The sequence below is a fragment of the Natator depressus genome, chromosome 26 (genome assembly GCF_965152275.1).
Source record: "Natator depressus isolate rNatDep1 chromosome 26, rNatDep2.hap1, whole genome shotgun sequence".
Lineage (NCBI taxonomy): Eukaryota > Metazoa > Chordata > Testudines > Cheloniidae > Natator > Natator depressus.
The window spans coordinates 1,782,456-1,798,158 of record NC_134259.1 but is presented as its reverse complement, the minus strand read 5'-3'; the positions used below and the strand labels follow the sequence as shown (position 1 = coordinate 1,798,158).

The 15,703-nt window shown below is 53.0% G+C and overlaps 1 protein-coding gene across 5 annotated transcripts in view; it reads right to left on the bottom strand.

Annotated features, from left to right (window-relative positions):
* The window catches only part of FGFR1 (fibroblast growth factor receptor 1), a 71,548-nt gene that overhangs the window by 43,215 nt on the left and 12,630 nt on the right, over positions 1–15,703 (bottom strand). For all 5 annotated transcript variants that reach the window (XM_074940158.1, XM_074940157.1, XM_074940160.1 and 2 more), the window contains exon 2: positions 14,652–14,866. In XM_074940158.1, the coding sequence (XP_074796259.1) occupies positions 14,652–14,742 (91 nt within the window). In that variant the 5' untranslated portion in view covers positions 14,743–14,866. The remainder of the gene's footprint in view (positions 1–14,651; positions 14,867–15,703) is intronic.

Below are 15,703 nucleotides of genomic sequence, written 5' to 3'. Positions count from 1 at the left end.
GCTTTTGGCATTGGTGACAAAAGTTGGAAACACATTTGACTGGGTTTCTGCTCTGTCCCCTGCAGTCCTATCCCTGCTGTAGGTTGGGCAAAAAACAACTCCTGAAAGCTTTCCCTGACTAGTAACTATTCCTGTAAGAGGCTGGCGATCGGGCCCTAGGCAGCAAACTATCAGCGGGAGCTGAATTACAGGAGCAGACAGCCCATGAGAACATTTGGCTCGCAATTCCCACAGAAGTCTCTGAGCCCACAGCTCCCCACCCCCTCCTCTTGGGAGAGGCCTGCCTGCTATGTGAGCGGTGATGCTGGTTTGTCCTTGGTGCATGTTAATTAAACTGAGCCTGTTTGATCACTGGGCTCTGTCGGGCTGAAACGTCTCTTTCATACACACTACTACTTTGTAACTTAAAACAAGCCAACAGGTGCAGCTCCTCCAGAGGGGGACAAAGCCGCCGGCTGCTAGATTGCACTGGGCGCTGTTCAGCTTCTCCTCCGGCACCAGATCAATCCCAGAACAAGCTGCCCACTCTAGCAAGGGCTTAATAAGCCAGATAAACTCCCCGCTATTCTTCCCAGACCTTTGTCTTTCTCCCTTTGTGCAGGGAGGCACTGAACAGGCAACCTGGGCAGCTCCCGACAGCAGAGAAGGAGTCCCCCCAAAATGGACCCAACGGTAGTCACTCCTGCACCATAACTCAGGGCAAGAGGCAGGGCTTCCCAGCACCAGACGTTCGGGAAGAGCTGGGCGGAACAGAAGGAATATCAGAGTTAAAAAACATTTTAAGCGACATAAGGCTGCAGTGTGGCATTCCTCTCCCTTTGCCTAGATGGGGGCAGGAAAGATGGGGAGTCACTGCCCTCAGGAGAGTGGGGAGACCTGGAGGTGCTATTGTGCAACACCAGTCAGAGAAAAGCTACCCACCCCACATTCATCAGGTCTCTCTTCGCTGGGGCAGTGCTACGCGTGGACTCAGGGGCTCCACATGGGCCTCAGCTCTCAAGCACCAGCTGTTTGCCACAGCAACTCCACTTAGAGCCGACACTCCCTAGTCTGAGGTCTGGGAGTCCAGGGATTTGTCAAGACACTTCCTGAATATCAGTGCCCCTTCGGGAAAGAAACGCTTCACCCAGGAGACCCGCAGCCTGCAACCCCCACACCGTGACTGCATGGTTAACGCACAGCCAGTCATGTCCCTTTTAGCTCTCCCACAAGCTAAGCAAGGACTGGCTTGGTCACAGACCTTGGGTGGGAGATGGCCTAGGAGCTGCAGGAAGTGGTGCTGGCTTATGGTGCTTTCTGTCAGCATGGGCGTTACCCGCTATCCTAACCAAACTCCGTGATTGGCAAATAAATTCTGCCTCCTTAAATTGCCCTGTAGTTTCAGTCAGAGTGCTTTGCACTTCCTGTCCTACAATCCCTGCGCAGGGTTAATGTGCACTGGTAGGCTGCTGATGCCTTATGCCCCAGAGCGGAATCAACCAGGCCCTTCCCTGTCTCATAGGCTCAGTCAACTCCTTTAGAAGTGCTTGGAGACCCTTGGCTGAAAAGGCACGAACTATAAGAGTCCAAATGTATTGTCACACAAACTGCTATCTGAAGTACCCAGCCTTGAGCTGCATTTCCTAGATTCCAAAGCCAGAGGGGATTGTTGTGATCACCTAGTCTGGCCTCCTGCATAACACAGGTCACAGAACTTCCCTGAAATAATTCCTAGGACAGAGCTTTTAGAAAAAACATCCAACTAGTTTTAACAATCACCAGGGATGGAGAATCTGCCACCGCCCTTGGTAAATTGTTCCACAGGTTCATTACTCTCACCATTAAAAATGTGCATTTTATTTCAGTCTGAATTTGTCTAGCTTCGCCTTCTAGCTATTGGCACATGTTCTATGTTTCTAGATTGAAGAGCCCTTTATTAAATGTTTGTTACCCAAGTAGCTACTCTCAGGCTGTGATCAACTCACCCCGTAACCTTCTCTTTGTTAAGCTAAATAGATGGAGCTCCATGAGACTATCGCTATAAGGCATGTTTTTCAATCCTTTAATCATTCTTGTGGCTCTTCTCTGCCCCCTCTCCAATTTATCAACATCCTCCTTGAATTGTGGGCACCAGAACTGAACACAGGATTCCAGCAGTGGTCACACCAGGGCTAAATATAGAGGTAACACTTAAAATAAGTTTTTTCATGAAAAAGCTGCAAGCTGTGAGATTATTGACGGTAACTGTACAAACCCAGCTGCAGAGCAGCCCTTCAGTGGGCTAGACCAAGAGAGAGAAAGAAGAACGCCAGATCCTTCACGTTAAACTTTTCCTTTTTTGAATTCCAAGTCTGAGGATGTAACTTGAGCTTCTGGAGGGAGGGTGCATCATTCCTGGGCTAGTGGCTGCTAGTGAGGGACTGACAGCCTGTGGGGAAACCTGACATCTCTGGCTAGAGGAGGGGCAATTCTGGCCCAGGTGGAATGTGTAATTGCTTTGAAACCAGTCTGAAAAGTATACGCATGATGTAACGTCCCCAGCTCTCCGCAGCTTTTATTACTCTGAAAGGGAACTAAGAACGGAGTTTAGTCTGGCAAGTTCAAGCCAGATGGTAAATGTCACTAAGTTCATATAGCTGTCGTTAGCTTTCCGAAGAGTTGGCCTCCTTCAGGGGGGAGGGTGAAGGGGAGGAGAGAGAAACAATTTCCTAGCAAGTAAAATGTTCATCGCCCCCAGTCTTAAAAAGAGCAAGGGGAGAAAACTCTTCTCAGGGTTAAAGAGGACAGAGCCGCGGGAGAGGCACAGGGTAGGAGAGTTGAGGGAAGGGAGCAACGTAGATTAACCTTTAGCCCTTCAGTATTCAGCCAGACTCTTAATCCAGCTCTTTTTTTAAATTTTGTTTTAATTGTTTTTAAGGATTTTGCATGCAAATGGCCCTGGGCCAGACTAGGCCATCGGAATGGAGAAATTCCGCATTCAGTCCTCACAAAACCGGTGCAAACTGCTGTGTTTGCCAGAGTGATTGCAATAAAGCAGCCAACAAAGAGATGCAGGGAACAATAAAGAACTGAATGGCTTAGATCAGCAGGTCCTCTCGCCGGTTGCCATGGAGACCCCCACCAGGGCTTACTAAAGGTATTTCCTGAAGAAAGAGTGCACACATGCCCACCAGCTCTGCTAATCCCAACAGGAAGTGCTTACCAGGAGAGGTGGGGATTGGCTTCTTTCTGATTTCAAAAGTTTCTATTTTTTTTTGGCCATTCCTTAAGGCTGCCTGTGGGCGTGCTGGGGAGGGGGTCCAGCACCGGTCCACAACACACTTCCCAAACCCCCCCCCCCCCCGCCGGCACGTTTCTGTTGTTATGATTGCCAGTAGATCCCTGGCTGCAGTACTGCAGCGGGCGGAGGGCGGCTCCACGCACAGACATCTTTCAACTCCAAACTCTCCAGCCATCACCTAGGCCCCGGCCCCTGCCAAACTGTGATGAGGAGAAACAGCTTCCCTTGCGCAGAGCACAACCACAGGAGCTATTGTCGCTCACAAGAGGAGAAGCCTTGAAAGCTGAGGCCCGTTCTCGTAGGGGTGGGGGAGGGAAATACACAGGCCCCATGGGCAGCAGCCCTCCTCTGTGCAAAGCAATGGCTCAGTATAGGAGTCACTGCTCCGTGGTGCCGCACCCTGCTCTGAACTAGCCTCCCTTGACTCTGGTGCTGTCGGAGCGGCGGAGGGGAAAGCTGTGAGGAGCCAGCGGGGGGGGAAGCTTGTCCCTTGTGGCCGTGGGCAGGCAGAGTTACACCTTTAGAGTTAAAAGAAAAAAGAAAAGGAGTACTTGTGGCACCTTAGAGACTAACCAGTTTATTTGAGCATAAGCTTTCACCTTTAGAGTTAGCTACACTGACCCCCCTCGCCTCCCCTGGCAAACGCACGGGCGAGAGGCCTGCCTCTCGGGCTCAGCTGGCCTGGCAGTGCCTCCCCAGCTCTGCTGCTCGGCAAAGGCAGAGTCAGGCTGGAGCCCAGAGGCCTGGTGAGACTCCACTGACTGCCCCAGTGCAGGGGCTGGCCCTGGGATCCCGCTGCAGTGCCAGGTGCGAGGGGGGTTGGAGTCTGTGTGAACCCAGGCAGGCTGAGGGCTCTGGCCCCAAACCCCTTTCCAGTGGGGACTCTGCTCCGCAGAGACTGGTCAGTCTGAACAGCCTCCCTACGTCCTGGCGACACGGCAAGGGGCTGTGCAGCTTCAGCTGGTATTCAGCGCCCCTCCGAGCTCTCCTGATGCCTTGGATGGGAGCCGCCCCTCCGCACCTTCTCACCCCCTCTCCAGAGACGATCCCTCTGCTGAGACTCTCCAGCCCCTCTCAGCCCGACACCAGCACAGCCGTAGCTGCTCTCTGAATTCCCAAATCTCCCCCAGCGTTGGGGGTGGAGGAGGGAAACGTGTCAGCCTCCTGCGCCCCCAAAATCACAGGGCAAATCCAGTGCCTCCTTCTGTAACCGGCCGGGTCATGCACGGAACTAGTGGAGGGTGGAATAGCTGAGATTCCTCCTGATGCCTCTCTGCAGCCCCAGCCCTGCCAGGTGCCTTCTCCGCGTTCACATGGCCTCCCTGTTCCCATACTGCAGTGCAAACCCAAACTGCTGCCTGGCCAGGTTGGAAGGAAGGAATGCAGCCTCTCCCCCATCAGTCTCCACCTCCCTTGGACAACACCACTGGGGAGAGGCGCATCACCCGCCTGAGAGCCTTTGGTTTACTGAGCTGGACTGGGACACTTCAGCCATCACTCTTCCTGATGTGAGGGCTCCACTCACCACCTGGAGCTTCTGTCTCCTGGGGATCACGAGCCCCTGGGTCCCAGGGACGGAGCCTCAGGAGGAACCAAAACCTAAGTGGCTCCCTCTTGAGAGGAGGAGACACGCATGCCCAATGTCGAGACGGTGATTGCTAACCAGGGCGGGGGAATATTGGACCCCGAGCACATTTAACTCTGGTGCCATGGCAGCTCCTTCCTCTCCACAGCAGGGGAAAGCCCTCTGGGATGTATCCATTATCTCTGGAAACCACTTGAAGTATGAAAAGACCCTATCTGTGCAGCCCCCAACAGCAGAAATAACTCCCCACCTTTTCCTGTTGCAGCATCTTCCCCACCCACGGCCTCACAGCAATTCATGGATGTTCATTCACTCCGCTTGGTGATGTCCCAGGCGGGGATTGGTCTCACCCACCACTGAAATGCTGCCACCTCTAGGGAGGAATGTGGCACCTGTTGGCACATTAGGCCCAGAAGAAGAGAGTTTGATGGAAGTTTATAAACATTCATAAAATCAACGTGCCTCATAACAGTGGTGACTCCACAATCCCTGGGGGAAGGAAGTTAATACACTTGTCCTCCTGGGATTCCTACATTTTGTATGAGACAAAGCAGCATTTAATTAATGGGCATCTCAGTGTCTTTGCGAAGCCAGCCAGAATAAACCTGTGCTATTCCCCTGGGATGCGTGCATCCCCCTCCAGATCCCTCCATCCACTGGGACCCTTTGGAGAAGGAAGGCTACTCAAAATAAAAGCTTGCACTGAGCTCTCAGATGGACACAGCAACCCCTGGCTGAGCCGCTTTCACTCTTCTTCCCTTTGTGCACTTGCTATGGTCCTGGCAAGCAGGAGCAGCATTAAAGAGCCCTGAGATGGATCCTTTTAGGGCAATCATTCCTGGCTTTTCTGTGAAACATTAACTCCGGGCCTAGAGCTTTACCTGGCGGGAACTGGAAATGTGCAGCCTTGGAGGGGCTATCCCAGTGAGCCTTTGTTCTCCTGATGTTTATATTGGGCGAAGGGCTGCAGCAACCTGTCCCACCTGCAGTGCACAGACAGGTGGGGATCCGGTGTCAGGAATGTTGCTGAAGGAGGAATGCCAGCCCTCCTGAGACACTGCAGAGACCTTGAAGACCTGCCTGTTCCCAACAACACAGTGTCTGTGAAACACCTAGCACCAGAAGGGCCCCAGCTCTCCCCTCCTCAATAGGGTGCGAATGCAAAAGTCACCGGGCCTGCTGACACCTGAGGGACATTCAGAAGGGAAGGAACCATGCAACTGGCACTTGCAAATGGTGGAACTTTACATAACAAACAGATCGGAGCAGTTTCTCAATGCATCTGGACAGGCTTAAAAAGGGAGTAATTCAAGGCTGATCATTAAGCCAAGAGGCCTGTGGAAGGGAGATGGGGCAGGGGGGAAATTTCCCCATGTGGAGCCCATGCAACCAAGGCAGAGATAGGGTTTCATCCAGGCTTCAGAATCTAGCAAACCCACCCCAAATCCCTGGTTCCCATCACCAGCTGAACAATGGAATTAGCCCAAAGGAACAGGCCAAGCCGTAACAAGGAAGGAGGCGGGGGTGGAAATCAGTGATTTAAAACCCTTGAGGCAATTCCAATCCACTCCCAAACGCAGGGCACCCCCTCCACTTACAGCTCTGTCCCTGGGCTTTGCTCAGATGCAGCCCCATAGAAAGCAGGGAACTGTGACTTCTTTCCGGGCTCTTCTGGGAGCCGGGAGGATGCTCTGCTACTTGCTGTTACAATTTATAATGGTTTAAAATTAATTGCTCATAGCAGGTGCCTTTTGGTCCATGACACACGCCATGAATCTCCTCCCTTGCATCTCTGACTCACTGCCCCTTGTGGGCAGAGAGGAGCCGGGGCACTGACTCACAGCCACAGCCACCGGGTGGCAAAGCACCAGGAGTCTGGGAGGAGGAGCTGAGTGAACTCCCTGGAAACCCTCCAGCCCAACACAGCTTATGTTTTATATTCTCAGTCCCTTGGGAGCACAAGAGAAGCCACCTGCACTAAGTCCATTAACAAGCTTGCCCAGACTTCCCCTCTCACCAGCTCTGGCCAGGCCAGGCTGCTTTGGAACAGGGGCACCAAAAGGCGGTGTCTTCAGCAGCACCGCTCTGCCATCCAGGATGGGTTTGCTAAGAGAGCAGGACCCTTCATCTTTTATCAGGACTCTCCATTCCTTCTTTCTCAGTGAAGTGTTGGATTGGCAGCCTGGAGAAGAGAGCGTGAGGTCCGGGCTGCAGGCAGGGAGGGGAGAGTCCAGGACAGGAGCTGGGGAAGAGGAACTCTGCTCACTGCAAACATTTGGAGGAAGGGAAGCAGGTGAAAGCTGTTTCCCAGGGTCTGTCTCCTGCGTGCTCATTTTCCTTTTATTTCTCTGTTTCAACGTGGTGAACAGAGGAGTGAGACGCAGCCCAGCTACTAACTGGATTTCACTGCATCTTAAATGCTTTGATTTCAGGCAAATCCCATAAGATGCCAGCTGTCCCCGCCATTAAAATTGGAGAGGGGGGCACAGTTCGACCCCAGAGCGACGAACATGGTGAGCTGTGTGCCTTGGAGGGAGCAGGCTTTCTCTGGGAGGATGGTAGCTGCTGAGATAGGTGTCCCTTCCCAATAAATCCTCTCCTGTTCATTTCCAGTGCCCTGAAGTGCTTCCCCTGACCCTGCGCAGCCTACGGAGCGGGTGGCTGCGGTACTCCAGCCCCTCCGAGGGGTCCACTGCCATCAGTCCAAGCGCAGGAGACTTTGCCACAGGGCAGAGGAACTTTTTCTGTTGTTTGTAAGACTCCAGTGAGGAGCTGCTGGGATAAATCTGATCCCTCTGCCTCCCTCGGGGGAACTGTGTGTTGTAAAAACAGTGCCCCAGCTGCTATATATGATCTCTGACCTCTGGCCATGCACTGCGCGATAATAGCTCCCCCCACTCATCTTCTTCCCCCGGAGCTCAGCAATTAATCACAGCACCAGACACAAACCATCACTCGCTACATCCTGCTTCGACTGGCCTCCTGCAACTGCTGGCTGAGCTCTGCTGGGCTCAGAGACACCTCCCCGGCCAGACCTTGGGGCTAAGGGGAACCCATCTAGCCACCACAGTCAGAAGGAGCGGCCAGGAGAGCTAGAGCTGGGAGTCACTTTCTCTGTCCCAGGGCATATCTAGGGCAACTCCGAAAAGCCCCTGGTGTCCCCTGCGATTTACACCAGTATGGAGAGGAGAGAGTGGCCCAGCGAAGAGCAGCTCCTGCCGGGTTCTAGGGCAATTCCGCAGCAACAGAAACATCCCCAACTGCTCTGGAGCAACTCGCCAGCCCCTGAAGGGAGCCAGCCCTGGACAGGCCCATAAGCCACCCTGCAGGAGTCTCACTTGACTCCAGCCGGTCAGCGAACATCCACTGCCCTGTGAGAGTCCTTCCAGCTTGTTGACTTTGGGGCTCTGGCTGGCAGGGTGGGAGTGGAACTAATGGGAAAGAAATGCGGAGGGAGAACACCATCCAGAAAGCACTGCCAGCAGAGGGGGGCAGACGAACTCCAGTGGCGCCATCCCAGAACATGGAATGCCACAGCCCCTGCGGGGAGGGGGCTTGCGGGTACCGGTTCCAGTTCCCATTGCACGCGCTGTGGAGCTGACCCATCACACTGCAGACAGCCCAGCGACTAAGGTTCCCATTGGTGTTGGCTTGCCCCAGAGCTGTCCCTCACCTAAGCCCCAATACACCTGCCGTCCTGCCGCTCCGGTCACTCATCGATGGAGCTGGAACTGCAGAGTTAAGGAACAAGGATTACAGGAAATGTATCTGTGGAGGCTCCACCACCCACAGCAAGGGCTTCATCTGCCTGACTGCCTGGAGATGATCCATGGCCTCTGTGCTGTGGGTTCGAGGATGATCTTGCCCCCTGCCAAAAACACCCCCTAGCAGGGGGTGGGGAAGAGCGAAGGAGCTTTAACTTTCCAGGAAAGAGCCAGACAACGAGGCTGGAAGATTGGCTTCCTCTCCCACTGCCCACTGGCAGACACCCACAAGATCATGCTCCCTGCCCCCCTTCGAGAGACCCCTTGCAGATGGAGCTGGGGGAGCTTAGCCTTTTAGCCAGCTGGGCTAGTGTCTGCAGTAGAAAATGGACACGCCTTCCCTCCTTGCTACCAAGGGGAGAGGGGATACAATGGAAGTGCATGCCACAGGGCACTCGTGCTGCCCCAGTTCTAGTGGCGGCCACGATGCCCTGCAAAGCCCACAGCATTGGTCCAGCTGGATTTAAAGTGACCGGCCAACTGGACCCTGAGAGGCAACACCGCAGTGAGCCAGCAGCACCCAGCACTTTGCACAGTCAGCTCTCTCAGCAGCGGGTGGCCCAGGTATCTAGCAGTTCTGGGAGAGCTGAGGCCCATCGCTCAACTCCTCTCCATGGACCGGCATGTGGGGCAATGCACAGGGCCTCAGGGGGGTGAGGAGAAAGGGCAGCGTGATTCCTTGCAAAGCTCAACTCACATGCTACTAGCAGAATCTCTGCCCTAAAGAAAGCACAAACCCCGAGAGGGAGGGAGGAGGAGTCGGAGAGGGAAAGAGGATTAAAATACTAAGGGAAAAAACACCCCAAAATATCCCTGGGGAAAGGCAAAACAATGGACCTCTAGCCCCCTGTGAACATGCTCAAGAGAGGATGGATGGGCAGGAGGATCAGGCACTGGACTGGGACTCTGGAGATCTGGATTCTGTTCCTGGGTCTGTGCTTCTGAACTGGACAGTGCTTGATACCACAGTGCCAGGCACAGTACAAAACCCCAGAGAGTGAGGATGGAGCTTTAGGCATACGCTGGACACACGGATTAGACAGACCTCAGACCAGGAGCGTAAATGGTGGATGAGGACACGAGCATGTTGGGGAAAATAAACTTCTGTGAGTTTCTGCAGGTTTTCATTTAACCTGAAGACAAAGACTGGCTTTGTGAGGGAGACCGAGTCTGCTCATGGAAATACCTGGACTTTCCCGTTTAACTAGATGTTTTACCACCTCCAAATTTAGGGAACTATAAAAGGCAGTAAGTGCCCATTAAGATTTTATTTGCTGCAGATTTTTCAACAACTGGTGGGAGCCCTGACATGGGCAGAATTTCACCAGACTCAACGAGGAGGAGGGCTGGAGACTTAAAAACCTTCCTCTCCTGCTAAAGCAGAAGCTGCTCTCCCAGCGCGAGCCCTGGGGATTATTACATCTCTGAGAAGGGAGTGTCAATGCCTCTAAAACAGATGTGAACTGAAACCCTATAAACATAAAAACCGGAGTCCAGAAAAGCTGCTGCCTTTGCAATGAATGGGACCCAAGTGCAGTCACTCGCTGTTCCCCAGGTGACGCCTACCAGGCCCGCAAACCCGTTAAAAGAGAAACAATTCAGTTGCCTCCCTGTCGCCCATTCGCTCGCCATTAACACTCGGGTGGACCTGGCACACACTGACCTGCCCAGCTGCTTCCCGCAGGGCGAGAGGTCATTGGCTGTGGGGCTAGCAACCCAGCACCTGGCCTGTGGGCACAGGAAGGAAACGAGAGTGGAAGAGTCTCCTCCCGCAGCAGGCCCAGCCAGCTCCACCCACCAGTGCCCACAGCCTGGGCAGCTGCTTCAAAAACCCAAACTAAAAAGGGAGGAAATGATCGGGACCCGTTCTCCTTCCTGGCCTGTTAACTGAGAACCGGGTAGCTGCCGCCATGGCCTTGCACAGGACAGCAGCAGGGAGTCCCCACCGGCTCCAAAGCGTTCCACAGACGTACTGAGCTCTGTCTCAGCTCCACTGGGAGCTAGGCAGGGATCCTTGTGCCCAACTTCCAGACACACAGACGGGAGGGGACCTGCCCAGCACGAAGCACTGACCCAGGATAGAACCCAGGGACCTGCTGGCGTTGTTCAAATGGGTGCCTAAAGTTAAGTTCCCAAGTCCTCCTTTGGCACCTAAATAAGCAGCCTGGTTATCCACAACACTGAGCACTCAGCAGCTCCCGCTGCAGCCCCGATTTGCCTACTTGTGCCCCTAGCACAGGGCCCTCCCTCTGCCCGAGAGCTATCCTACACTGCCTGAACGCACCTCTCCGGTTAGACAGCAGCGAAGGACACAGAGACCCTGGATGTATAAGTAGGGGCATAGCGAGCAGATCGAGGGACGTGATCGTTCCCCTCTATTCGACACTGGTGAGGCCTCATCTGGAGTACTGTGTCCAGTTTTGGGCCCCACACTACAAGAAGGATGTGGATAAATTGGAGAGAGTCCAGCGAAGGGCAACAAAAATGATTAGGGGTCTAGAGCACATGACTTATGACGAGAGGCTGAGGGAGCTGGGATTGTTTAGTATGCAGAAGAAAAGAATGAGGGGGGATTTGATAGCTGCTTTCAACTACCTGAAAGGGGGTTCCAAAGAGGATGGCTCTAGACTGTTCTCAATGGTAGCAGATGACAGAACGAGGAGTAATGGTCTCAAGTTGCAATGGGGGAGGTTTAGATTGGATATTAGGAAAAACTTTTTCACTAAGAGGGTGGTGAAACACTGGAATGCGTTACCTAGGGAGGTGGTAGAATCTCCTTCCTTAGAGGTTTTTAAGGTCAGGCTTGACAAAGCCCTGGCTGGGATGATTTAACTGGGAATTGGTCCTGCTTCGAGCAGGGGGTTGGACTAGATGACCTTCTGGGGTCCCTTCCAACCCTGATATTCTATGATTCTATGATTCTATGTGACGCCAGCCTGGGGGAGAGCGGGCTTCCAAACAATCCTGCTCAGGCTGTACAAACCCCCTCCTGGCAGAGAGCAGTGCAAAAGGCAGGTAAAATGTCTGTACATGCGGATCTTACTGACCCTCTCCTACTGGATATTTGAGGGTCCATCCGCACTGGGAGCAGGACCAGGCTAGGTACAACCACTTCCCAATGTGGAGTCCACATGGACAGAGAATGGTTTTCTCTGTGAACAGCCTCCTAGTGGGTGCCAAACGACAGACTCTGCCCTCAGCAGGGTTCCTCACCATGGCTGTGTCAATGTAGCAGTGCAGGGGGTGCTGGGAAACGCTAAAGCTCAGTGCTCATTTTCTAGCTGCTTGCTCTGACTGAACTGCAGCTCAAGAGCATCTGAAGACAACGGAGCAGACTGGGGCAGGGAAAGGGGAAGGAGAGTCTTCCCTGGAATCCTCACTAAGCTCTCAGAAGCTCAACACAGCCCCATCACTCCAAACCCGGCAAGCTACATCCCATGTACCGTCACGGTCTCCACGCCCCATGGAGTCACTCTCTGGGACTAAGGAGACCCAGTCCTGCACCACCCTTCACACGCCTGGGGGAGTTTCAATCATATTCCAAAGCTCTCTAGGAAACATCTCCAGGGATGGGTGGCTTTCTAAGCAGAACCCTGTTTATTCAAGACAACTGCATATTGGAGAGGAAAAAAAAGAAGCAAAGGAAGTTAAAATGCCAAGAGGAGAGCTCAAAGTTTGCCATGTTTTGTGGCACCTCTGGGCTCTGTGCTGAGCAGCAATGGTGGCCTCTGGCTCCAGAGCCAGTTACTACTGTCTGGAAGGCAGTACGGGGACGAGAGTGCCAGGATGCCGGCTCCTGGGCTTGCATCACCCTGTAGGGAAAGGTGAGGCCATTACTATGCACGACTGTTGTATCTCTCTGTAGCATTCTAGAGCTCCCATCACTGGGACACATTGGTGCCAAAATCGGTACGCTAGCCAGTGCACCATGGCTGTTCATGCTTTAGGCTTGGATTTGCAAAGCAGCCAAAGGGGGTTAGGCACCCAAATCCCATTGAAATTCAGTGAGAAAATCCCAGCCTTATTCACCAACACAGCTCACTTGTGGTACCATACACTTCATGTCGTCCTGACCATTCCAGCATTGCTGTGTTCTCCTAGGGAGTGGGAGTGCTGGATACTCTCCTGCAAACAGCAGCCACCATCTGGTTACAGCCCTGTTCCTCCCCTCCCAGCCATCAGCCGCAGACAGACAAACCCACCAATCACTGCAGAGAGACATCAGCACTGGGACTTCTGCTCTTTATCCTGGGGCATGTGTGGAACAATTAGCCCCCATGGTAGGCACATAAAATGGATGCCAAGCACACAATACCTTGGGGTTTGGGAGGGAGGAAGAGGACGGGTGGAGAGGGGGAACAATGAGTCCTAAAGACAGAAATGCCCCACAGAACATTCTTGTGTAGTTCACGCCAAGATGCAGTAAGTCAGAACGCCTGCGCGTTGGTGACTGGTCTGTTTATTCTCTGCCTCGCCGTGGGGAAAACCTAGGCTTTGAAATGCTCTAGCATTACTCGATTCTGGGGGGCTGCCTGCAGCGCCCAGGCTGGCATTGGTCCAGGCCCATTAATACGTGGCCATTACACCTCAACATGCCACCGGGTTACAGAAAATTACAGGGGGAGAAGGGAAACACAAGCCTCCCAGCCTAGCCGGGGAGAGGCAGGTTCCCATGGGTCTTGTTCATAGCTACTGGCAAAGAGCAGGGGAGGGGCTGTGACTGGTAATAGCAGAGTTGCCTGGGAGCCAAACCCATCAGATACCCTTTAGTAACAAATGGTGACTAGAGACAAGTGGGAAGCTCGAGTTTGGGGGACCTGGTCTCTAGCCCCAGGAAAAAGCCACTTCAGCTGTGGGAAGCCCGTGCTGCAGCAACGGGCCGAGTTAGCACTCGCTCTGCTACCACCCAGCGAGTGTGTGGGCAAAGCCTGGGAGACCTGAACAACCATCAGAACTCGGGCCCGAGGCAGCACCAGGAGCACCAGGGGCTTCTGCCAAAGCCAGGAACTCAGCCAACCCACGGACATATGACAGACAAACAAGTGACGGGCAACGTTCCCCAGTTCCCCAACATCTCCACGGTGCGCTCCTTTTCGGAATGGTGCTTTCATCACGCACACTCATGGCCAGTTGAGACCAGACGGATCACCCACCGTTCATGTCACTCAGGACCCAGACCAGAGCTCTAACGCAGTTCTCAGGTGAGGGCAGGCTAGTGCATTCCCCTGCTGAACCCCTCCATCCCCAGCGGTGCCATGACCACAAGTCAGTGAGCCCTTTACCATGAGTTATTCCAACGCCACAACACACACTCCCCGACATTCAACGCAGACTCCCCAGCATCCTTCAAAACAACTAGCCAAGGCAAGGCCGGTACCTGTCTCGTTAGATAATGGGGGAAGTCACCACACTGATCTCCAACTACAGCTCATCAGAATGAGGGAAATGATTGCCATGAAACAGAATCAGCTCCCCCACGGACAAGGGGGAACCCCTATCAGCTTTGAAACAACCTGGTCAACATTTTTCATTGCACACGTTTTTTTTTCCAGATGAAAAATGGCCTTTTTTTTTCAAAAGTTTCTTTTGATTTTTCCCCCTTTTTAAGAAACATTCCCTTATTTTGTTTGCTTCAAATGGCAGTGTTCCTTTGGCAATACTTCCTGTTTCCCAGCCAGCGCCAGCTGGCGGCTGCCGAGACGTTTTTGCAGCTTCTCGGCTCAGGTAAGCCTGTCTTCCCCTAGCACAGCACAAACCGTTCACTGCAACAGCCAACATACTCGCGGAGAGCGTTCCTGCTGCAGGACTTCAAAACAGGCTGTGCTTGTTTCATAAGAAAGTCAGAGACACCCAATATCTTATAACCATTCAGGAGCAGCAACTCAAAGAAAAGGGGCTGAGAACAGACGTGCCTCTTATCCCCGCGACCTGCCCTTAAAAGGGCTCTTTCTGTCACATTTCTATTCACTAGCAGCAGGAGCTCTTGACTCTGGCCAGAGAGACTTGAGACATGAGAGGAGCAGAAGGGTGTGGTTCCTCTTACCTTGGTCTGGCAGGGTTGGTGCTGGCCTTGCACTGCACAGCGTGGCTGTGACCAGCACAGCCCAAAAGAGGAGGCACCTCCAGGTAAACATCCCAGTTCTGCTGCTACTGTTTGGCAACCGGGCTCCGGAACTCCATGGGGACTCCAGTCGAGATTGCCTGCTTGCTAGCTGGGGCTCGCTTAATCTTCTCTTCCAAACTTCCAGTGCCTTCCAACTGCCAACCAGGAAACAAGAAGAGTTAGATCAGGAGTAACGCAGGTCCATGCGCAGCGACAAGCCGAGAACATGGGAAATCCTCTCTCAGATTAAACAGCACCCGACGTGGATTTTTTTTTTAAAAAACTGTTTGTGTTCAAATCTATGGGGACAAGTCGCTGCTATTTCTAGCCCTCTCTTTGATTTAAAATACAAGTGTTTGCAGCTCTTTTTGTCAGTGGGTGACATATGCCACAAAAGAGAACAGCTCCACAGCGCACTAATAAAGTCACTCTGTGTGTGTGACCTTCACAGCTAATCTATAAACAGTGACGTTTCAGTCTGGACTCCACTGGGAACCTAGGGTCTGGCTGCACTTCCAAATTTGGGTGCCTAAAGTGAAGCACCCAAAGCCATGTTTCAGCACCTCAACGCAGCCACCCAGTTCTCAGAAGTGCATTTCCCCTGGGCTGCAATAAAGCTGCTGAGGCTCAGCACCAGAGCTGCTCGGGAATTTTTCAAAGAAAAATGCCAGTTCGCCAAAACCGAAACTGTTTGCAGAAAGGGTGGGTCTGGACAAACCTCCCGACTCAAACAAACATTGGCAAAAGGTCCGAAAAACCTGTCAAAATGTCCAGTTTCGGCATTTGCTAACTGAAAAGTTTTGGCTTTTCATTTTTCATTGCTTATTTTGAAGCACACAAGTTTTAAAAGGCCTGGCCTATGTCACAGTCTCACAAGATCTTTTGCTTCTATAGCATCTCTCATCTCAAAGCGATTCAGGAGCTTCAGAAACTGACCCAGATATATCTGCACCCACCACTGGGGTGCAACACAAGTGACCCCACCAGCACCA